The sequence below is a fragment of the Neolamprologus multifasciatus genome, chromosome 4 (genome assembly GCF_963576455.1).
Source record: "Neolamprologus multifasciatus chromosome 4, fNeoMul1.2, whole genome shotgun sequence".
Lineage (NCBI taxonomy): Eukaryota > Metazoa > Chordata > Actinopteri > Cichliformes > Cichlidae > Neolamprologus > Neolamprologus multifasciatus.
In genome coordinates, this window is record NC_140442.1 from 8,047,229 (window position 1) to 8,072,578 (window position 25,350).

Genomic DNA, 25,350 nt, shown 5'->3' on the forward strand with positions numbered 1-25,350 from the left:
TTTTTCGTGGTAAGTAAGTGCGGGGATATTTGTGCAGCTCTCCGTTATATTGTATTAAACGCCCAGTCGTGAGTTTGGCAGGGGATTACCAAATTTCACAGGTTTGATTTTAAAAAAAGTAGCTTACATGTCTTGAAACAGCAGCACAGGTCAACAATGATGAGTTTTGTTGTTCCACCATTTTATTTTCTCCCTCTCTCTTCTGTTTTTCCTCCTTTTTTCTGGCTGTGTGAGCGCTAGCGCGGTGACAGATGGCGAAGCCCTCCTCCTCCTCCTCCTCCACCACCACCACATCTACCTCCTCCTGCTTCTCTCTCTCTCTTTCTCTCTTTCTCTCTGTGTGTCTCTCTTTCCCCCGGGAGGGCAAATCTCTCCGAATGCGGGCGCATGTCAATCACCGGGCTCTCATGTGATGGCTCTTGCCGGTGACGTGCCAGCCATATGGGCGCTGGCATCACAGCCATAGCTGGTATGTAACCCCGTCCCCGGTAGCTCACGGTTGCCACACGCACACACACACACATACACACACATGCATACATGCTCACTTACTCACTCAGTCACTCACACGTATACACAAAGACACAGCCAAGACGCACGTTCGTTCACAAGCTCCACTTATTCGGGCGCGCGTGCTGGGAGAGCGGCACCGCTTAACGTCAGCACCAGTGAAGAAAGACGCGCGCTTCCTGCACCTATACTCTGATAGAGAGCGGTGGTTCACTCGCTCGTGCGGTCCCTGAAGATGGTCTGAAAGTAAAGAGCGTTTTTTTTTCTCCTCCCATCCCCTGCGAAGAGCTCGAGCCGAGGTAAGTTGGAACAAAAAAAATACAGGCTTAGGAAAAAAAACTATCAGTGTTGCTGAAGTGTCCGTGCAAAATGTAGGAGAAATTTAATCTATAAATTAAATGCATTTTAATTCCAGGTGTTTGGACATATTGTCAGAATTAACTTTTAATAAATGTTAGAGGTGATTTAAACACACTTATTGCACATACATTTGATTGTAAAGGTCTATTCTACAGGTAAAAATGTAAATGTATAGTCACCTCCAGTGTCAGTGACTTTGCTCTGGTATGTTGGGATCGATCCACTAGATTAAAAACACAATGCCGGTGATGGCACGCTTTGAAACCCAATCCAACAAAAAAAATGTTATGCATTAACGTGCAATTTTCGTGTTTGCCTTTTTGTTGGATACCAATGCGGACGCATTTGCACAAAATAGCTCCTCACTCTCTCACCTGCTCGGCTTGCCCTTCAACTTCAAACATCCCAAACTAGCTGGATTATCATAAATCAGATAGCCTAACGCGCTCAAGTCAAAAAGCCAAGCGTCTCCTGATCCCGATTTCACTGCTTTATGATCATTTACAGGAGCGGTTCCGAGGACTGGAGCAGCCCTGATCACAGCGCACGGGCTGTAAATAGATCACATCGGACACTAATTTGATTTAGAGATTCCTGCGTCTGGACCTTGAATCTGACAAACAAAAGACAATGAGTGTGAGACATTTCCGTGGAAGATTTGTTTTTATAAATCGGCTCCGGTACCTTGATGGAGGACGTCCTCGAGCTTAATGGGAGATTTATTGATGATTTTGTCGATGATTTGCACGTTCAGTCTCGGAGCAAATGAAAGGGTGGGACAACGCCATTGACTGTGACAGGCAGTCTGCGGCATGATTTATCTCTGTTTGTCCAGTTTTATCTTCAACAATCTATCTCGCCACAACATGGTTTGAACCATAAACAGAGCCTTTTTCAGTGGAGGGGCAGGAGGCTTTGCAAGAGAGGCCATTTCACGACTTGATTTTTTTTATATTTAACGAGGGCTAAAAGGATACAAGCGATTTCCATCTGTAAAGGTTATCGCTGACTAAAAAGTGCTTTGAAATCGTGCACTCGTGCATACTGAATTATGTGTGAAATCTATTTCGTGTAAGCTGCACGGTCTGTTAATTAAACGATGTTGTGTTTTTGCTTCTAATTGAGCAAACCTCCTGAGCCTGAGATTTAAAAACTAGATTTTGCCCCTGGCACACCCCCCGAGATAATTAACCAACCACCACAGCCTACCTTACCATGAGCTGCAAGTCTATCTGCTGCTGCACTATAATAATAGCTCGGAAGTGGAACATGTCAGGGAGGAAGCCAGTGGAGCCTTATTGAATCTGTCAAAGATCACCGTGTTTCTGCGTGTTTCTTTTTCTGTGATGGGACTGCATTTGCTAATCAAGTGGTAGGCTGATCGCTTTCGTTTCGTTTTTCAGACGTTACAGTCAGCAAGTGTCATTAATGAATAATTGTTAATAATAAGGTATTATAATGATAGTGACAGTATTTTATGTACTTTTACTATGATTATTATTATTTTCATTGATGTGATATGTTTTAAAAACTGATTTTTGTGTTCCGTTTCCCTTTTCCTCATATATATAAATGTATATATGATCAGACAAAATTTAGGTGGACAGCCTATCAATTACATGAAATCCTCTTTGCCTTGCCTGCCATGAGCAGAGGTGCTGGAATGCAGCCAGGAGTGTATATGGGCGTCAGGAGGAGTGAAAGTGGGGGCCCCCATGGGACCTGTAATGTGGCCCCTGCCGCTGGGACCCGCTGCGATAGGACGCGGCAGGGCATACGACTGACAGCAGGGAATTAAATGGGGATCCGTCTGGCTGTAGCCCAGCCTAAAGATTTGAGGGATTTCTTTCACTTTTACTCTTTCCCCAAATTTACGCATTTTGTCATTTTTTCTGGGACAACAACAATTTAGCAATAACCTTAAATATAATGCATCCTCGGGAGTTTGTATAATCCTAAAATAAGCCAAATATTGAGAAGTGCGATAAAGGAAGGGTTTTTTTCTTTGTTTGATTTAGGGTTTTTGTGGAACCATTGTATCTGAAATTTCTTCGCTGTCACGCAATCTGTAGCGCCCACACAAAATGTCTTGTGATTCCGAGGCCTAATTTTCGATATATCCCTTCCCCTCTAGATCCACAATGTTAACGAGGCTTTTCAGTGATCCTTCGCTGCTTCCCGACGTACAAAAATATTCCGGCTGGGCCGAAGACAGCGACAGCGACAAGATCAAAGAGGAGGATCAGGACACCCAGGACGGCATGGAGGTCTCTGGTCTAAGAGGAGACAGTCGGACTCACTCAGAACACGATGGGGAAGACGACGAGGACGACGAAGTGGAAGAAGAGGACGACGGAGAGGACACGGAGGGAGACAGGCCCAAGAAACGGGGCCCCAAAAAACGCAAAATGACCCAGGCCAGGGTCGAGCGCTCCAAGATGCGGCGGATGAAAGCAAATACTAGAGAACGCAATCGCATGCATGACCTGAACTCTGCTCTGGACAATCTGCGTAAAGTGGTGCCCTGCTACTCCAAAACACAAAAACTGTCCAAAATTGAGACGTTACGATTGGCCAAAAACTATATTTGGGCCTTATCTGAGATATTACGCTCTGGGAAAAGGCCTGACCTTGTGTCCTACGTCCAGACGCTGTGCAAGGGTCTCTCCCAGCCTACAACCAACCTGGTGGCGGGATGCCTCCAGCTGAACTCCCGCAACTTCCTCACTGAGCAGCAGTGCCAGGAGGGGGGCAGGTATGGGTCAGGCTCCTTCTCCATGCATTCCTACCCTTACCAGTGCGCGCGTCTGTCTAGCCCCCACTGCCAACCGGGCTCGAACTCGCACCCGCTGAGGACACACGGCTATTGCTCGACTTACGACTCACTGTATGGCGGGAGCGGATCCCCGGAGTATAACAGTCCCGAATATGAGGGGCCTCTCAGTCCGCCTCTGTGCATCAATGGCAACTTTTCCCTGAAGCATCAAGGCTCTGCGTCCCCCGACAACGAGAAGGGGTACCACTATTCTATGCATTACTCCGGTCTGCCTGGCTCCAGACCCGCTGGGGCCCACAGCCTCGTGTTTGGCTCCTCGGGGACCAGGAGCGGTCCTGAAAACGTCCTGCCTTACCACGACATGCACATACACCACGAACGGGCCCCCGTGTATGATGAACTGAACGCGTTTTTTCACAATTAGACGACAAGCCTATCGTGCGTCCCCTTGCAATCAACAATCTATCCACGGCACACTTTTTGACAAGCTTACCCGCCAGGATTTAGGCATTCTGGGGGAAATCCTCCACTTGTTGTCATTAGTGTTGTTCTTTTAATTTGTTCTGTCTTAAAACATGTTTTTGCTATAGTCAGAGATGTAGTGGAAGGTAGTCCACCTAACCTGCAAAGTGTTATTTTGCGCAATGTTTCTATCTCTAAGCGGAAATTTGACAAACAAATCAAGACTAATGAGGAAAATGGAATTTTAAATTGTTCATAATTTTAATCTGTGGTTTGTCTTTGTATTGGTGGTTGTCTGTATTTTCATGGCTGGGAGTCAAAGTTTACGCACTAATTTATTCACCACTACATCACTGGCTACAGCTCTACCCTGATATTTGCGATGGTTTTCTAATAAAATACATGAATAACCGAGCAAAACGACATCACATTTGGAAAGATGTGTTTGTATGTTTGTTTGGGTTTGGTTTTTTTGTTTTGTTTTTTTTTAGAAATAATTAAATCCAGACGAAAACAGAGGGAAAAATCCTGAGAACTGTACTTGTTGAGTTGCTTTAGAAGAATCTACAGCAAATCAATCGTTTCTGCGTCTATGCAAAATCTAACGAGGCCACAGAGCGAGGCAAGTAGGCCCAGAAGGACACTGTATGTTTCATCAGCACTGTTGCTGCACGCACGGGTGCGCGCAGACACACACACACACACACACACACACACACACACACACACACACACACACACACACACACACACAGGAATAAACACGAATCTGAAAATGGGCTGGCCACAATGTTCAACTTCTAAAATAAAAACATAAATAAACAAAAAAATATAAAAAAAAATAATAATAAATTACATTGGAATCGGAACTTTTCTTATTTAATTTTCTACTTCTATTCATACATATTACCGTTGCTCTTCTAAGTGAGCCATTGCACTGTATTTTATTTTCAAATCAAATTTTTGGTTCCATATTTTCTATTTGCAATCTGCTATGCTAAACACTTCACTATTATTATTATCATTATTATTATTATTATTATCATTATTATTGCACGTATTTATTGTATTGTTTTCTAATTAATGTTAATAGTGTCCGGAAATGAAGGGAACACTGTGTTGCTGACCATTGTTCTGTTTTTTTGCTCTTTCGTTATTTGAATTTATTTATTTTATTAATATTATTATTGCTTTATTTTTTGAAAAGACTCAAGTCTTTTAACTTTGTATTCAACAAACTGTGTGGTACAATAAAACGACGATAAACGAGACTGTGCAAATTGATTCCTTTTTAAGTCTTTGGACATCTACATGCGTTTTATATCCCCTACAGACCACATCTCGAATTAAAATGACTTTAATTTATAAGAAAAAAAGGTGCATAGCCTGCATCACTCCTTTTGGATATTATGAGCCTGACCGGGCCTCGTGCCACAACCTGCAGGAGTTCCTCCAAGCCTCGGGGCTTTTATCCTATAAAATAGGGCAGGAAGAAGATATCGGTGTTGCCATCTTTCTCGATTGACTAAAATGGTGCCAGTGCGTCGTTTTTGCCTGGCGAAGGTCTCAGCCTTTAAAAATGCATGGAAAGATTTGGATGTATCTCAGGACGTCAACAGATGTACTGCGGACATTTGGCTTAAGGGAGAATCTACAAGATGAATAGAACCTGGACACCGTGGTAAACACACGTACACACACACACTCACAAAATACCGATTAAATTATGCTAAGCGCTGCAATTAACAGCATCATGGAGTCTCCTTCACACTTTCTTGACCAGAAAGAAGGAAGAAAGAAGTCTCTTTCAGCACCTCGGACAGCTCTTACACCTGGTGTTTGGTCCATGCAGTGTGAAGCTTAACGCCATGCAGAACATAAAGGGCTCCATTTTGGGAGTGATTTTTTAGATTTTTAGGAAACAAACACGTTGTGTATGTCCTTTTCTTTTGCACCAGAATATTCCATCGCTCATTCAGAAGTCTAAAGTTCCAACACCAAAAGGAAAACACATAAACACCTCTTCTGTTAATCATCACATTATTTCGATCGCTTATATACTCTTTACATCATTGATACATAAGCATTAGGCCTGTTTGTTTCAAATGCCTTCATATTTATAATTGTGTAAAAACACACACACACACACTTTGCGATCCTGACCCAAAGGAAGCAATGCAGCCGTGACACCAGATAAAATCCAAATATTTGTTAAAACAATATTATTTTAAAGACTATTCATTAACATATTCATGCTGATGTATAATCAGTTCACGTTCCTTTCCTAAAAGTTCCCTTCTTCAAACTTTAACACATCTGAAAACATTTAAACACTTCAGTAATACGGCGATATGAATATATAGGCTTATTCATCAGGTGTTTGAATTAATTCAGGTGGATATATGAGGTGTAAATTCTCCCTATCACACACATCAACTTATCACAGAGGAGAAGTCTGAGTAACATAACTTCTAAAAACCAATTTAACCACCTTTAATTTATGTATTTATTATTTAAAGGAAGAAAAATCAGCGTGTGGTGTCCACACGCTGTCACAGTGCAAGAGGCAGCCGTTGCGACCCCGGCTGGGTTTGGAGCTCTGCCCTGGAACCCATATGCTCCCCAAAATGTGGTGGGTGCTCACTGCTGTAATGACACACACAGGACCTGAGTGGCGGGTGATGGTACGCAACATCAACACCGAAGAGAAAACAAATAATTATATAAATATATCAAAAAGCAAAACTCAGATTGTTCCACGGCTTTTTAAAATAAATCAGATGTTTTGGGAGCGGACAATGTTTTAATTATATTGATGTTTAAAATGTTGCTTTGAAATGTTGGAATCGTGTATTTATTTTCTGGAACAACTTGCTGATCATTTCCTGTCAGTTCGGTAAATCTGTGTGTTCTCACGAATTTAATCTGCTGATATCAATGCTTAAGGGTTTGGATGAATGCGACACACCATAAGTTAAGTGAGAATGTAATAATGTTCTGTGTAAAACATGCACCGATAAAAAAAAAAAAAACTATTTTTACTTACAGCAGTTTCCGTCAAAAAAAGAGAAAAAAAATTAGCACTTTCTTAATTAAACGTATATATTCAACTTATTAACTTCGACGTCTTTACTAGGTATTGATCTAACGACGATTCACATCATTTAAAAATAAAATAAGTGTTTTATTGTGAAAACTAAGTTGTGAAAATTGCCATTTTTATCTCTCTCTTCCCCAAAAGAGGAAAATATCGTCATGTGGAATATAAAAATTATAATACCCTGAAAAGCTTGAAAAAAGACGAGTTTTTTTGTCGTGAACATACCTGTAACAGGAAAAATATCGTTACACGTTTTGTAGTTCGGACATATTGACGGCATATATTTTTACTGATCCTCAACTAGTCTGTAAATTCTTCTGTAATAACAGTATGTTGTTTTATGTGATAAATATCATTGAAGATTGATCAATATATTAAAACAAATACTTCTATTTATAGAAGCTCAACTCATGGGTGCAGTGACAGTCCCTGGTGGGAATCAAACCGATGATCAGACACTGTTGTTTCGGATTATTTGCTTTAAACCTCCTCCCACATAAAACTCTGAGGCCCACTCTGCTTTTTTGTGTTAACACTTTTGTGCCCCTATGTTCTTTTTGGCCTCATCAGCAGAAAAAATAAATAAAAAGAAGAGGCTGTATGGATTTCTGGAGGAGCCAATCTAAAAGTGAATCCAGCCAGCAGTGGGAGAGGGCATCTATCAAAATACTCCCAGAACCCCCGACACCACCATCACCACCTACTCTTCCTCCACAGTCCGGTGAGAGTGAAAGAGTGAGAGGCTGGCAGCCTGGCGGAGGAAAGCCGTGCCAAGTCCCTTAATGTTCCCCAGCAGCAGCACCAGGAGCTCCGGAGAGGACAACCCAGTGTGTGCGCCAGTGTGCCAGTTCACCGGGCCAAAGTGGCACTGCTGGGAGGAGTCGATGTTTCTTTCCTAATTTTTGCAGCATCTGTTCATTATCCAGGACGTTTAAAAACGAGAGCGCTCATCCCGAGTAACCCTTCGCAAAACACACACACGCACACACACACACACATCGTACACACAACTCATGCAGATACACAGCAGTAAGGCATTTCTGTGAAGAGTTGGCCTATGAATATGCATATTTCTCTCTAATGTTATGTAGTACACGAGCTCATGCATTGCAAGAAGGTTGTGTTGCATCCTTGGAATTTAACTGCGGGTGTTGAAAGCCCTCACATGCGGTTACCTTGCAACAAATTAGGCTGATGGCACACATACAGACACACGCGATAGCCAAATTTGAAAGAAAGTAGTAGTAGTTGATTTAAAAAATCGCAGGCAGCTTGCAAAAGGTTTTAGCTTTGAAGGAAAAAGAGCAAATCAGTTAGATTGGCAACCTCTGGTCTACTAACTTGCCACTGTTAGTCATGCAGTGAACGCATTTATGCTTTTAGTTCCATGGAACGATTTCAGGCCTCTGCCTGAGCGCTAAGTGCGTGTAGAGGGAAAGAGAGGTTGTGACACAATAAGCTCATAAAGGAGTGTTTAATAAGGTCAAACTGAGAAATATTTTAACTATAAATATATGCAGCTCTCGTCAATAAAAAAGAAAAGAGATGAGGAATTCACAAGTGTTTTTCTTATAGAGTTTATGAATTTCTGCAAACATTTTTTTCTTTTCTGTGATTAAATCATTTAATGTATAATTTGTGGTGATATCGTAAATAAAAACTAAGTTGCATTTACAAAAAAAATCATTCAGCTAGTCTGACTTAGAAAAAAAACTTCCAGTGACACTCCGTGCTCCACTCAGGATGAAAAGTGAGTGAATGAATCTCGCTGTTTAAATTATCATGTTCATGCCCACTCGTTTTCTCACTCAACTTGGTAGGGGGAAAAAATCTAGAGTGTTTGTCCGACATAACAGTCAATAGTGCGATTATCAAAATGTCACAAGTAGTATGGTGTGAATTCCAATTAACGTCTAGCTAAAATAATAATCGAGTGTTTTGCTAAATGCAGATATCAGTTAAGAATATGTGCAAAAGATATGAGGGGGGGATAAAAGCGCTGGGAATTAAAAGTCGATGGAGGGAAAAGATGATCTGTTCAAGAGATTGTGAGCTGTTGCAATCTGTCTGTGACTGAAAACAAAATGAGTCAGTTAAAAGGGACACAGACAGAGAAATATACAACTGTGTGTGTGTGAGTGTGTGTGTGTGTGTGTGAGTGTGAGAGAGAGAGAGAGATTTAATAATTTATGAACAAAAAAAGGAAGAATGAGGAAAGTACACACACACACACCAGTGCTTACATTAACTTCTCTGGCACCTGCGAGCACGCAGCAGCGCTGAAAAACTGAAATGTTCCACATGTGTACAGACTGAGGAAACAATCGCGCAGGTTTCGGCCAACCCTTTTGCCAAACTCTGTGCCAGTGCGCACCCCCGCCCCTCACACTGCCAGACAAGGGTGCAGGCCTGTCACTGGCAGTTCGTTCAGAGGAAATTCCACAACATCTGTTTGTTATCGCACAATGGGGCACGGCGGAGTACGGGCAGTGGGGCAGGAGACGAGGCAGAAGCTAAACTGAGAGTGTGCTACTGCTGGAGGTTCTGCCAAGGGAAAAAGAGGTGGGTGGGGGGAGGAGGAAGTAAGGTGGAGGGGAAAGGGGTGATAGGAGGTTGGAGGGTAAAAGGGGCAGGGATAAACTGCCAGGGGTGCAAAAAACCGCCCCAAAAAAACAGAGGTGGAGATCAGGGTGAGAGCCAGGTAGGTTTCAGGACCTTGGCGGGTGGCCAGGTGCTTTTTTCCGGGGTTTCTGCGGTGCAAGATGTTGACGCATAGGATGGCTACCTGAACAGAAATGTTTGTTCACGTAATTTGAGTACAGAAACTCTTCTTGACCTGTATGACATCCTTACCATGGCCCAGTTCCGGTATGCTCAGGAGGTTCCGGAGGGTGGGCGTGGCTGGCCTCCTGTTTAGGAGGTTAAGTAGAAGCGTGCGCAGGGACGCAACTGGATCAGAGGGGGTTGGGGTTCGTTGCCGGTCTACACAGATGGCATGTGTACGCGTGCATGTGCGTGCGTGTGTGTTATGATAGGGTTGGATGATGCCCTGGTCACATGGGCAGCAGTAATTGGCCTCCATATTGACCAGTTTGCAGCGCTGGGGGGCGGGCAGTCTCCCAGCTGGACCTGTCAGATGGCATCGCATCCACCTCACTGATCACCCCCCGGACGACCTCCGTACCTCTCCCCTTTCCCTTTCATCTCTCCCTTTTCCTTCATCCCTTCATCATCTCCGCTTCTCTCAGTCACCTTTAATCTCCATTCGCCCGCCTCTTCTGCCATCAGAGGATGACCTGCTCTGTCCATCACCATTAATTTCCTCAGCTCTTCCAAACTTGAAGCAAGAACTTTAGAGTAGCCTTCTGGCTCATCACACGGTGATAAACACCTTTTTCTTCTATGCTTGCCTATGATCATCAGCTTTGATTTATTAGACAGAAGCACTGCAAATCCCATTTTTATGGATTAATAAACTGCCCCCTAACTTTGACCTTGAAGCAAGCCAAAAATACCTACTTGTTTTTTGGTTGGGTTTTTTTTTCAGTGCAGTATTCAGTTAACAATAATTTAGATTTTAAAAAAAGCAACCTTTTGATACAGCTTGTCTTGATTAAGTAATTGAAATTCATTGTTGGGTCTGAAATGCAAATTTGATGTGCCATCATTGAAATAATTAAACTCATAGATGTTGGTGGGACAAAGTCCTTGAACTAAAAACAGTGCAATGAAATGAGGGAAACTAAAAGAGGTAAAGATAACAAGAACATTTCAGTAAGAATTTTTTTTTATAAGAATTAAAGAACATTTCATGTAATGTTTATAATAACATTGGACCACCCTGAAACAAAACCAGATCATTCCACGCAATCAACAAAACATTATTTCATTTCTAAAGCAAAAATAATGCTCTTATTTAAAGGTGGGAACATTTTTTAAACAGGAACAATTGACTCGCAAAAAGAAAGAAAAACATGTTTTTGCAGCGTGTAAAACAGACTTCTGTGTATCTGCTTGACTTCTGACATGGTATCACCCTCCCACCTGGAGAAGTGATGGTGTGCGTTTTGCTGTGAGGCGCCCGACTGTGAGGAGTTAGCGCTATAGAAAGGATTTCATCCCAAGCTTGGCAAGGAAGGGTCTCTGGGTAGGTACAGAACAATCGTCTCTCCTTCGGTCCTGCCAGCCAGGAAACACAGAGAGCTGGCACGCGCTCAGTGGGAAAAAGAGCGGGAGTGACAAGGGGGATGGACACACATATACACACACAGTCATTGTGTTCATCCCTTCTTCACAGTACCAAAATGGGTTCTGATGATGCCGCCGGGGATTGTGGGATGACAGGCTGGTTCTGCAAAGTGAATGGGAGGACCTTATGAAAATAGTCTGTAAAATGACCGCAGTGTTAGTCTGCTGTGAGACTAACAGATACACAGACAGACAGACAGAGAGGGAGGGAGAAGAGAGAAGCAAATAGAGACAGAGAAAGCAATGAAGAGACCGGCAGAGCAGCACAGTGTCTGCCATGCATGAACCTCTGCCAGGAAACGCTCACATGGGAACGCACGTATAAGAGTTTGTGTGTATGTTCAATAAACATTCACGTGAACAAGTGCTCTTTGTATTTCTCAGTACAAGTGGACACAGGAGTGTATAACGCACATGCATGCAGTGTGTGCGTGCGCGTGCGCCTTTATGCATGAGCAAGAATGAGAAGGAGGATGAGGAGAGGAGGGTGAAGTGTGTTTGTGTGTGCTGAGGAGAAGGAGGGAGGTGGGGGGAGGAGTGGGGTGCACGTTTAAATTCTGTGACATCTGTTCATTACAACTAGAGTGTGTTTATTTTTATACAGCCAGCCACAAGCAGTGAGCTCGACTGGCACCGCTGGTTAATGTACCAGCCTGAGAAGACGACAAAGCAAATGAAATATTAACCGACAGACAGACAGAAAAAAAAGGAGATGAGTGAGGACGAAGGGAGAGAAAGAGGGAAAATTATAACATAATATGTTGCAAAAATGCACAAACACACACACATACACAAAAACATACACACACAGTGTCTAACCTCACGCAATAAAGTCTCCCATTCTGATCTAATTAAGAAGAAAGACACAGTCAACAAAACGCAGTGGAAAGGCCTAGAAATCTGCACGCGCACGTGTCTGCTGCAGGCAGGATAAAGGAAAGTGATGTTTAGTGGATACAAGTTGCAATACACAAAGATGCTTCTACATTCCACATTGCTTAAAATAAGCTTCATTCTTTTCAGACAAGATCACAAATGTCTGTTGAAGCTACAGAGAACACAGCACTGCAACTGATACACACAGTTCAACATGAAGGTTACTCCCTTTTTAGTGTATTTAACTGGAAAAGTGTTGAATGATTTGATTTCCAGCTGCCGCACGGAATATTTCTGAAGGTGTTTTGTGTCCGCAGCTGTGAGGAAAAGGAAAGAATTTTTGATTTTCTACCTATCATCTGACATCTTGTTTTTAATGTTCTGATTTTAAGAGGATCACTTGTAATTTTATATTTTCGTCTGTTAACTTGTTCTTGTCTTAAACTTGTTGACTAAATTGGCTCCAAAGCACAATGTCTTTAGATTATGATGTGATGTGTTAGTTTTACATGGCTAGTATGAGGCTGATTGTGGACCCTTTTTTTTCTGCTGGTGGGGATTACCTATTATCCATCCAATGGGACACATCGTTGCTGGTCAGCTCAGGCCAATCTGTTCTGCTGCTCATGTAGCCACAACACTTGACCAAGAGCGCAGACCAACAACATTCCAGACTTTTGCATCAACAAGGTCCCTGCACTGCACTCCCTCTGACGACAGCCTCAACTGCCCCCACGCCCAGCTCCACTCTCCTGCTCCCCTGGGACAGCCTGCTCTGGAATGCCACTCATGGGGAAGAATCTCGCTGCAGGCACTCAATATGTCACATGTGTCTCTGAGAAAGAGAGGGAGCCTGAGAGAGGTGTGGCAGGTATGTGCTTTTACAAGGCAATGACAGGTTGGCTGTCATGCCTTTGTGTGTGTGTGTCTGCGTGTATGTAAAAGACTGCCATATTAAAGGTTTAAAGGGTTCAGATTAACAAGCTCAGGATGCAACGCCTTGCTCTGAGCAAAAGCGAATTAGGATGGCATTAACATCTCTTCTGTACCAGCACATTAGCCATTCATTACCGTGTGGTTGCACAATCAGTACCAGGCTGTCCCTCTGTGTTATTGCATTCATGACAATGTTAACATGTCGGAACGCTTTGTTATTCATAGGCCATTAGCACAACTAGAATTTAACCACTCACTAATCAGGAGTTAATCACCACGTTCTTTCATTTTAAAAGCATTTTCTCAAAGTTTGAATTTATTAACATGCTTTGATTTACACCTTGGAACTCTATTAGTTCAGCTTCTGTGTGTGTTTCCAGTGTGTGCAGTGACACAAACAGGCATCTATGCTGCACTGAACCCTGTACACCAGTATGTTGTAAATCTGTAGAACTGCTCTGTGCACTGAAAAAAAGCACTGAAACATAGCAAAACACAAAGGGACCCCAATGCAAGTCATCAATGCCAATTAAAAATTATTTGTGCCAAAATAAAGCTCAGTGGCTCTGCGAGATATTAAATGTATAAAGTGTTTATCAGCTCTGGGTTTTAGAGCTAATACTTTAATATCGCACAGCACTGTGTTTTGAAAATGTTTGTTTTTGATTGAGCTGAGGATTTTTTCTTCTCTCTACAAGAGATGCTCAATTTATGGGTACTGGTTTATTTATGCTCCTACTTCCCAAACACTTCAAATGAAGCTAAGCTTGTGCCCATTCATTTAGGTGGGTACAGCTGATATTTTTACATTGTTTTAACTTCCAATATGAAAGAGGTACCGCGATGTGATGAGTCCAGAGAAAACATTATCGGAATCTCTTCAGATTTTAAGAGGTTTAAAGCAACTTGTAGCTCATTGTTAGCCGAGTGGCCTATAACTTTGATGTTTTTATGTTAAACATTACTCTGATAATGTTGTTTTCGGCTAGAGCAAGCAGCTGTTCCAAGTGGAAAAAAACCTCTAAAAACCCACTGACCTGCCTGCCACTAAACATAGACAAATACACAGGATATATTTAAATATCTCTGCATTCAAAAAAAAAGATAAAAAATTAAAGAATAAAGGAGACCAAAGAAAGAGTTAAAAGAGAGTAAGTACCCAATCAAATTTACAAAGTCCAAAATGCGACTTTTAAATGAACGCTAATTCTTGGCTAACAAGTTTGTCACCTTAACACCTTAAATTATACTTTATTGAACCCCGTAGAGAAATTCCTCTCTGCATTTAACCCATTCACTCAGTGAAGCAGCAGGCAGCCACTGGACGCACGGGGAGCAGTGTTTAGGGACAGTACCTTGCTCAGGGGTACCTCAGGGTAGCTGTTTAGGGAATCGAACCCCCGATCTTCCGATCATGGGGCCACCACTCTACCTATTGAGCTATCCCTGCCCAAATTCAATTCAATTTTTCAATTTTATTTATATAGCGCCAAATCACAACAAATGTCGCCAAATCACAGTGAATTAAATCAAATGAAATCACCTTGAATTGTGATTATGAAGTGCTGTGTTCACTGACTATAATTAGATAAAAGAAATAAGTACAGTGTGTTTAAGAGCAACACAATGAAGAAACAGTGTGCGTTTAAAACAGTTTTAAATTTGAGAAATGTATTTGTTACCTGGGATGACAAATCCTCTTCTCTATTTCTACATTTATACGAAGGCAAAGCAATACATTTTGCGCTGCTAAATTCAATGTTCGAACAATTTCTAGATGACACACATCACACAGAACAGCATGCCTAATTCATGAAAGCAATGCGAAACTCTCAACTGCAAACTTTTCCATGTGCCTGAGTGTGCCAAGAAAGATGTGAAGACATGGACTGACACACCATCTCTTCTCTAAAGCCTTCCTCCTCAGCATCGCCAGATTAAGGGATTAGAAGGCAAGGCAAGCACTAAAGCTGGCTAATTCTCACCCAAGCACAGAGAGCTAAGGCTACCCAGAGCCCCGTGGAGCCCCTCTCTCCTCAGAGCAGCTGTGTGGTGGAAAAGAGGGACAGAACCACTTCCCTCTGAGGGACCGGAAGAAAAGGAAAGAGAAATCAAAGCATCGTTTATATGACTTTTGCACGGATGGCCTTTTATTTAGGGCTAAGAACAAAAGTAAAGTTTGTATACCCCGCAAAGTGTCAAATATAAACTTTCCTCTGTAAATAGTGCAATTAATTTCATACGATTTTAAATCATTTGTATTGTTCTCCTTTGTATTACCTTAGATCTGTAACACAGATTCTTTAATATGTCCTTGTAATATGTGTTGATACAAGGAACCCACTTCAAATAGAATCCAGACAAACAGACTATAATACAATGCGATCCTTATGCAGTGATCAGGATCTAACCAGTATTAATGGGATGTCACAAAGCTTTACTTAACATAACAATGTCCCAGCACTGCCACTTTTTATACATGACTGCACTTGATATCTATTCATTTAGAGTACCCTTTCACACCAACATTTAGATCTTTGCTGGTATGAGAGGCATGCACTATGAATCAATGAATCAAGGGTCCAACTAATTAATTGTTGAGAGATATAATATAAAGAAAAATTGTTAACCAGACAGGCAGCTGGATACTTGTTGAATTTCTGGGGTATATTAATTATATTTTATTTGAATGAGACCAAACCAATCAACATTAACAAAGCACTTTTAAAGTGACATTTACTATTTCTCTTGGATGAAGGTTGGAAAGTTGGTGGGACACAAAGGCAAACAATGAAGCACGAGGGAAAGATTTCCCAGCAGAGTCTCAGCACAAACACACATATTCATCTTGAGTTTCTGTGCACTTGGGAGAGCAAAAGCAGGTAAACGACATCTATCTCAGTTTGCATGCGATGAACAAGAGGAAAGGCAACGAAAGTGAGAGAGAAAGAGAAGGAGAAATGGGGGTAAAGACAGAGAGGGTCCGTGGTTTGGGCGCGTGCTCTCCAGTGGGCAGAGGACAATGCAAAGCTGGCAGAGTTAGTGTCTCTTGCCAGAGGGAATAGAGTGCCACATGGTGCCCCTTTTGAGCAGGGCCAGCCTGGAGGGGGATGTGGGCCACAATGCATGCACGCATGTGTGCTTGTGTCTGCTTTTGTGCATGCACTTGTGCACATATGTGCATGTGTGTACATCCACACAAATCTTTTCAAAAGGAGAAGAGTCGAGGATGATGTATGTTCAAGTTTTAGGTGTAATTTATGTAGATTTGTGTGTGTGTTAAAGTGCAAAACTGGTTGTGTGAGTGTGTGCGCGCCTATGTGAAGGAGGGGGTACAGAAAGGTGGGGCACAGGGTGGGTGTGTGTGCGGGGGAGTCCCAGTTCCCTTTTGCATCTTAAATTCCTCAACATCTGTTCAACCCTTCTCTGTGGTAGCAGCAGCGGGTTGTGAGTTCTCTGTGTACGTGTGCACGCATGCTTGTGTGTGTTGACTGTTTATGTCTGTCTTCATATGTGCATGCTCTGCTGAAGGTGCTGGTTGTTACCCGCACCTTAATTAGAAGAAGACAGAGACTCATTTTCAACAATACTTTCAGGTAATGGGAGGCGTTCACAGTGAATACAAAGAGAGACCCATTCACCTCCAAAAACTGCTACATCTCCTCCGCTCCCAGGACTGTGACCCAAATTACATCTCAAGTTCAACGGCTTTGATCAAAAACTAAAATGCACGTTACAGGTTTGCATTGTTAATTTTTTGTTTTCCTAAATCCAGCAGTGGATAAGGCTTCAGTTGGCAGATGAAGCAGGATAACGTACAAAACCAAGTAGGGCAACCTGAATGACCCGAGAGTGTGTCCCAGCTATTAAGCCTGACTGCATTTAGTACAGTTTTCTAGCACAGATTTGAAGAGGTCTGAGTGAGATGTGGGTTAGCAGTAGAGCACCATGTGCACGTATGAATGCGAAATGAAATTTTTGAAATGAAATATTTAGGTCCTGTGTGCCATCTCCTGAGCGAGAGCGACTCGAGTTTCAAAGCGTAAACACAAACAGCTCTGAGCGAAGGCAGTGGTGCAAAAATGAATTTTATCAAGTACGGTATACGTTTGCAATGCCGCTATCTTTACTAATAACTTTAATAACACCATACGCAACTAACTGACTATATTTCAGAGCAGGAAACTCTTCTCTAAACTCACTTTAACCAACAGTCCAGCAATTGTTTATTATATTGCAGTTTAAAAAGTATAGATTTTTAGAAATTAAATGACAATGCAGATAATAAGTAACATTAGCAAATTATGTAGCAGTAGCTGCATGCTTTCAGATGACTTTACATACAGAAGTACAATGGCATTCACTTATAGCAATGCAAGTTAATTAAGTTTATGTTTAATATAGGATGTAAAACTCTGTTTATCAGTTGCCTGTCTGGGTCAGAGGTAGACACATAAAGCAACGAGACTGCACAGACCCATCTGTAACCTCTTTGACAGACACTATCCATTCGGCACCCCTCACTAACCCGGTGCCAGTCTTGTGCCACCTTGATGCCAAGCCTGCCAAACTTATGTCACATCAGACCAGACCCTGTGTCAACTCCTCACAGTACATATGCCAACCCGATGCCCTCCACATGCCAACCTCATGCTAGATTGGTGGCAATCCTCAGACAACAATATGCCAAAGGAGGACCTCTGTTTGGTCCTGTGTGCTAATCCCCCTCAGTGGTGGGCACTGGGCGACACTGTATGGAAGTGGAAAAGGTCAAAAGTCACTAGTGAATTAGGGTTCAAAGACAAATCTGTCGTTTTGGTTCTTCTTCAGTGAATGCAATTAGCAATGAAATCATGCTCCCAAGCCCTGCTTAACCACTAATCTCAGAGTCTCTGGGTTCCCTCCAGTCTGCCTGTCTACCAGCCTGTCTCCCACCAAAGCCCCTCACCTCTGTCTCTCTCTCTGTCTCTCTCTGTCTCTCCTGATGCCTGCTGGCACTTTGGGAGCAGTGCCCCTCCAATCCCTGTACCCCCCCCCCCTCCCATCTTCCATTTCCACCTCCCCCCACCCCACCTCCTATCTTCCTCCCTCCCTCTTCCTCCTCCTCTGGATGCCAGCCGACGGCCCTCACAGTGTGGCACGCCATCTGCTGCCGCCCGCCCCGGCAACCCCCCCTCCCCTCTACCCCCCCCCCCCCCCAACACACCCCTGCAGACAGCAGCTACCCACAATCCCCCTCTGCCTCAGCCGCGCGGCGCATAGAACAGGAGGCTTTCGCACAGATCACTTCACCCCCCGATGCCCCCGCCATAAAGGAGGAAACTGAGGAAAGTGTGTGTTTTTGTGTATTTACAATGAAAGTGGTGGGGGCTTTATGGCCAAAGGAGGCAAGCTAAATAAAAACAACACACGTTCTGTACGTGCATGTGTACATCCATGTATGCACGCCCAATACAAAACACTCGGTTATACTTCACATTTGGTTTTTGTTGTTGTTTTTTTGATTTTTTATCTTGCTGAGCATGCATTCACATTCACAAGTCACTTGTTCACACTTAGCCAAACACTTTTTAACTTGAAGTTTACTTTTTTTTTTGGTTGTATAAGCCACGCAATCCTCACATGCATTCAGGAGTCGATCTTCTACTTCAAAATGTCTTTTTTTCCAGAGAGTTTACAGATAATTTCTGCAAATATATAGAAATCCAAGCAGGATACTGATCTTGTCGTCTGTTACAATATATGTCAGTAAATTTGGATACCATCACTGAGTCTTTGGTGATTTTGGTGATGCGTTTTACATTTAGTTAATAGGACGGACACAATACAGGATGCCTCGACACAGGGGTAAAGCCTCTTTACCAATACGCATGCCGCTGCTCCTGGTGGCAGGGCTCTCTGATTACTGTTTATCTTTGAAAAAGAGGAATAAATAAGATGAGAGGCATTAAACTATAGAGCAGAGAGAGAAGGAGCGAGAGCAGTGCTCCATCCATCTTGTGTGAGTATGGAGCCTCATTCCTGGCACTCTATCCATCAATGAGCGCAACATTAACTCTCTGGATCAGAACCAACATCCCCAGATCTCTCTCCATCTCTTTTCCCCTCCCCTCACTCTACTAAACACACACACCAACACACTGATGCAGAATTAGTATTCCAGTTCCATCTATGAAAAACCTCATCATCCACCTCTCTACCTTCCTCTCACCAAGACCCCGTTGTTTTCTGTGTTCATCCCAAAATCTCCCACTCTACTGGAAATCAAGGAGATATTTTTACACTTCGCATGCCTGTTTGCTTTCGCTCATCTCTCTATCCATCTTTATGCACCGCACTAACCTAAACAGCAAACCTCCTCTGCACCTCTGATGTTTAGTTTGTCTCGATTCACCTCTTCTTTTCTCCTCTCCAGATCTCCTCTTTGCCGAGCTGCCTGATCTGCTCCTCTCTTTGTCTCTCTCCCAGTTGGTGTTAATAATTTAACTACTGAGCTGCTGCAGAGCTGGCTCGTGTCCAGGCCTCAGATTGGCACTGTCTGTCTATTTATGACACTGTGTGGCGGTGCACATGTGTGGGATGTGCAAGAGTGAGAGGAGGATTGTGTGTGAGTGTGCGGGTGAATGCGTGCATGTGTTTCCCTATTAGACTTTAGCCAACAGCAAATTAGCCTTCAAAGCCACAAGACTGACACCTAATGTGAAGTTATAGAGAGAGATGTGAGTTGCATTGTTTTTGCAGATTTCTCTTTGCAAAAATGTGTTATTTAACTTACTATTATATTGAGGAGTCATTTTGTATTAGTGTAGTGAGTGAGACACCCAATAACCAATCACAATAAATAGCTGAAGGTCTACTTGACTTTGAGGTTATGTTTAGTGTGATGTAACAGCAGTGGGTGTGAAGTTATTTTTGCTCAAACCCCTTGGTAATCATGCTGAAAATGATTTGGAATTTTACTTGAAATTCTTTATGTATACTGGTGATCTGTCCAGGGTGTACCCTGCACATATGACAAGTTAGAGAGCCTCCAACCCCCAACCCCAAACCTGGATGGATGGATGGTCGCCATTCAAGTTACATTCTTATCTTAAAATAACATGCATATCACTTTACTCAAGCTTTTACTGCTCCCCAAAAACTTTAAATTCACACATTAAAAAGAAAACAAAATACAAAAGGGAGTGTATATTGGAATTGCAGGATTACAAGCTTACAGGAACCACAGTCCTAAGATTACATTTTTAATCTTTGGACAAGTTTATAAGTTTTATGTGTCTAATTGGGGGGAAAACACTGAGAATTAATAACAGTGAAGAAAAGTGTGAGTTTGGTGATTGAACACTAAAGATTCTTCACAGTAGTTTTAAAGGTTTTTTGCAATAACGCAAACAATTTCTTTCATCTTTGGTTTCATTCATAGTACTGTATCAAATTGATGTGAAAATTCAGGATATTTCATACAATAATGCAATATTATAGTTACCACAATGCCTTTTGTGAAAAATACATACACTCCATGATAATAAGTGTTGTGATGGTTATTTGGAATGGGATCTGGTATAGCCGAGAACACGCCTCTTCCTGTTAAAAGGGAGTTTTTCCTTCCGGTTGTCACCAAGTGTTTGCTCAGTTCAAAATGTAAATCAAACTTAAGTCTTTTATTTATTTAATTTGTTCAATTTACCTTAGCTTTTTTTTTTTAGTTTAGTTGCTTCTAGTGTAGTAGTTTACACATTTCCCCAACAAGCCAGAGATCCTTGGTTTGATTACAGGAGGAGACACAGGAAGGGCATTCAGCATAAAAATCTGCCAAATCAAAAATGTAGCGCTTACCCGCTGTGGCAACACCTTGTGAATAAGATAAGAGAACAGATAAGATGACCTTTATTAGGTTATCTTGTGAATAAGGGAACAGCTCAAAGTAGCTTTGATCTTAGTCCTTAGTTTTTTGAAGTTTACTTCTGTATATTTTGCCTGCATATTGAGAAACACGATTGCACGAGCACGTTCCATTAATTAATTTGTATGGGATACAAGAAGGCAACGACATTTGAGACTAGGGCCTCATAACTTGTCACTCTTAAGTTGAGGCTTACATAATTTTATTCTTAAAAAAAGAGAGAGAGAGAATTAAAATAAAGCATCTTGTCATAGTTTAGAAAGTACAAGGAAGTAAATTCAGATTATATGGGCGAAGACGTGCAAAAATATTTTAAAGTAACACAATTATCATGGAGGTAAAAAAATAAACCTTAAAGTCTATAAAGAGCATAGTGCCATGCTATATTTATAGCAAGAGACCATTGCTGTACATTACAATAGGTTGACTGTAAAATAAATGTTCAGCGTTGTCAATCAGAGCTACCAGCTTTTTGCTATAAATTAATCGACAGCATTTTCTTACAATGTAAATCCTGAAATACTAAATACACAGAAATGATAATCACTTATTTTAATTAAAGCTGCATTACTTTCCTGTGCCAACGCTTGCTGTAATGAGCTCTACATCAAATTTCCCAAAAGTGGATCCTGCATTACCTGAAAGAACAAAACAACTATACACTCTGCAGATTCAGCAATTCAGTTTAAAAAAGAAAAAAAGGAAAAGAAAAAAGGCAACATTTCCAAAGCAAGTGTGTGACACTGTGAATCTCGATGCCACCTCCTACACCTCTCACCCTCCTACAACGCAGCCCACAACAGATCTCTGTCGGGTAAAATCAGTACAAGCAGCTCACGACGTATTTATTCATGGTATTATCAATCATCCTTAGAATTGGGAGTTATCCTAAGTTACGTTATTCTGCACTGAAGCAAAGAAACATTTGTAAATGCACATACCTTCTCCAGACTTGACACAAATTAGGAGAATTATATACTCATTTACTTGTAACTTTTTTTGGCCTTGCGTTTCTATGCCTTCCGTACATTAATTTATAGCTTCACACTTATTTTGAAATTCTAGTGTTTTGTCTAAACTGTGATCAACAAATGGTTGCTATTTTGTTTGCCAGTGATGTCACTGTCAAATTCTTACAATAACTCTGTGCCTGCGAAACCGATGTTGTTTAACGAACGGGCTGCGTAGCATCGAGGCCTTTTCTGGTATTCATAGTAAACAGACATATGCAAGGCCGCCCACCGCTCCACCTTATCTAAATTTGATATCTCAGAAGGGCCTTTCACACTTGTCGGAAAACAAACACACCGCGAGCGGCTGCGCGCACATAGAACCTGCACTGTCATTAATTTCAGAGATGGAGGGAGGTCAGCATACCAGACGGTGTTTGTGTGTCTGTGTGCAAGCATGTGTGCAAGCTTGCATGGTATTGGATGTGTGTGTCATACGTATGTGAGCGTGCACGTCGAGTGGGGGGATGGAAACACGCATGTGCACACACACATACACACACCGGTGTTGACAGGTGGCTGTGGTAAAGAGGTGGTCCCTGAGCTGGGGTCTGCCTGTCTCTGGCTGAGAGAGAGAGGAATAAAAAGCTCCCAGCAGCTGTCGCCCTAATTCCTCTAACACGGTGCTTGTGCTCTGATTAGAAAACAGATCTGGCCTCTAATTTACTCCTGACACCAACTAATGCTCTATATCTCAATTGCTCCGTCCCCGCTTGCCACTGGCCTGCCTGGCTGGACACACACACCTAGTGACTCAGAAAGCTAAAGTATAAGAGCGTACGCCGGGACACAAAACAACCAGATGAGCGTGACTAGCAATCCACTGAGTCCTCATTGACATATGATGACTGCAATCCAGATGTGACATTGCATTGCTCTTCTCCTCAATCAGAAAAGCCAGGTCTGAGTAGTCAAGTGTGTTTCAGGACAGTCTGCACTGCCAAATATTTGCATGTAGAGCAATTTGCAACAGAAAGTCAAGATTCAAATGAAATTTACTAACTTGAATTTACAGAAAAAATTAGATTTGAAATTAAGAGATGACTAAAAATGTTATATACGTGCAGTGGTTCCTCACCGTGTCGAAATAAAGCTATGTCTTCTTGGGGCCCTCGTCACAGGCTACACAAGTATGCAGGTTGAGAGCAGCTTGACCTTAAACTTATTTTATTATCGGGGTTTTTTTCTATTTTATTAATCTTAAAGGCCAGAAGATGAAAAATTATTGAGTGCCGCTTCCTCGCATTTCAGCTTGACCTCTTGTTTTTAATTACAACTGCTACTAAAATATGGCACCAAACCCATACAACAGAAGGCAAAAACAGAGTGACGAGGTTGTCAGATTTATGTCCGAGCATGCCTGGAATCCAAAATATGTCAAAAGTATTTCATGTTGGGAAAACAGAAAATTATTGCTGGAGATGACCGTCTTTATTCAGTAGCCAAATGATCATTTTTCACCTGACGTTTAGCCTTCTTTATGGTTCCACAAGAGATAAATTATTGTTTAATAAAATATTTTTTAGGTGCTTTTGGTCTTTGCTTATTTTACAGAAGAGATTATAATATTTTAGTTATTTTTTTAAGTGTCTTATTGTTTTTTCCTGTTTGATATTAGCTTAAATCTTGTAAGGAGAGCTTAAAGTTAATTGAAAAATAGACCTATTCACCTATTTTATGAAAAAAAGGGTATAAGACGAAGAGAAATAAAGAAGAAATAAAGAGCCTATATTTTTCGACTGTGGGGCTGACTGCGTGACAGAATATAAAGTGATGTTCAGTGCAGCCTGTTTTTATGCCAACAACGGAGGACAGGCTGGCTGGGTGTCTGGGTGCCATGACGGGGTTGTCCCAGCAGGGGGCAGAGGTGTGATGCAGGGAGTAGGAGGTGACAGCTCAGTGTCACACTGCACACAGGGTGTCACCTCAGCAGGCTGGGAGAGAGAAAAAGAGAGATGAGACAAGAAGAGGGAGAAAGTGGACAGGGAGACAAAAAGGTGAGAGCTCTATCTCAATCTGTGTGTATGTTCTTGTTTAGCTATCTTAGTGAGGACCGCTTTGAGTTTCAGACCATTGGTGCGAGGGCACTTTCGCATCTTCACAGTTTTACACCACTTTTGAAGATCTATTTGATTTTAGTGTCAAGGTTAAGCTTTAGTTCATGTTAAGGTTAAACACTTAGAGCAATTAAGGTTTTTTTTTTTAATATCTTTTTATAATCTTTAAAAGCCAGCTAAGTTTTTTTTTTTTTCTGTTCTGGAGTATACCAGAACTTGGCATTATGGTGACTTAATTGTATTCATACCTTATTACTGGTGTGTTTTATGTCGGCCAACAAATTATTAGTTCAGCAGACTCCGGGGTAACCTTAGCCACAAAGATGGATAATATATATAAAGCTTTCAAGCAAATCTAGATTAAAAATAAACTAATGAAAAGGATTATAGTCTAGACCAGAACATGGATTATTATCTTTGTGTGTTTTTTTTCTCAGAGCATGCGTGTTTATGTAATTACACTCACTCCCAGAAGGAAGAGGCAAAGTTCACTTTTACATGTTTTAGGGATGCAACGATACCAATTTTTACAAACCGATACGATACCGATACTTGGATCTGAGTACTTGCTGATACAGAGTACAAAAACCGATACTTCTACCACACACACACACACAAATGCAATGAACTGGAAGACAGGTTTAATTTTATTCTCTGCCAATAAAAAATAAAATCTTAATAAAAATGACCACAAAAAAATTTCAAGTGAAAAATAAGCACTTCTGTTAAATTATTGCAGAGTCTCCACATTGTAATTTAACAAAATACCACTGAACTATTGGCACTGTCTCGAGCTTTCAGAATAATAAATAAACACTTCTGTTTGGAATAAAATAGATACAAATTAGGTTTGAGAATAAAATAAACTTTTAAATTATTGCAGAGTATCCATATTGTAAACAAACAAACAAAATAACGAAAGTATTTGGCATTGACGAACTCCTCATCTCCCCGTGGATCACCAGTCCACTATGCCATTAAACCAAGGACTGACATCTCGCACACACTGCTTGTCTTTACCTCTTCAGAAAGTTTTGGCACCATTATCTCCCTGATGTATGGGCGGTTGGGAATTTCATATCGCGGCTCGAGTATGCTGAGAAGACAGTGCA

At 41.7% G+C, this 25,350-nt stretch overlaps 2 protein-coding genes across 4 annotated transcripts in view; one reads left to right on the forward strand and one right to left on the reverse strand.

Moving 5' to 3' along the window:
• Nucleotides 1-25,350, reverse strand: part of cdk12 (cyclin dependent kinase 12) — a 50,026-nt gene that overhangs the window by 4,091 nt on the left and 20,585 nt on the right. The window contains exon 16 of one of the 3 annotated variants that reach the window (XR_014873910.1): nucleotides 2,841-11,559. The exons of 1 other annotated variant lie outside the window; for it this stretch is intronic. The gene's annotated coding sequence lies outside the window, so the exon portion shown is untranslated. Of the gene's footprint in view, nucleotides 1-2,840; nucleotides 11,560-18,494; nucleotides 24,116-25,350 lie in introns of those variants that run through there. One more of the 3 variants, XR_014873912.1, reaches the window with a different exon arrangement.
• On the forward strand, nucleotides 310-4,876 carry LOC146519708 (neurogenic differentiation factor 2-like). Its single transcript, XM_085158303.1, has 3 exons — nucleotides 310-809; nucleotides 1,378-1,643; nucleotides 3,005-4,876. Exons 2-3 carry the CDS (start codon nucleotides 1,636-1,638, stop codon nucleotides 4,068-4,070), a joined length of 1,074 nt encoding a protein of 357 aa, XP_085014429.1. The 5' UTR covers nucleotides 310-809; nucleotides 1,378-1,635; the 3' UTR covers nucleotides 4,071-4,876.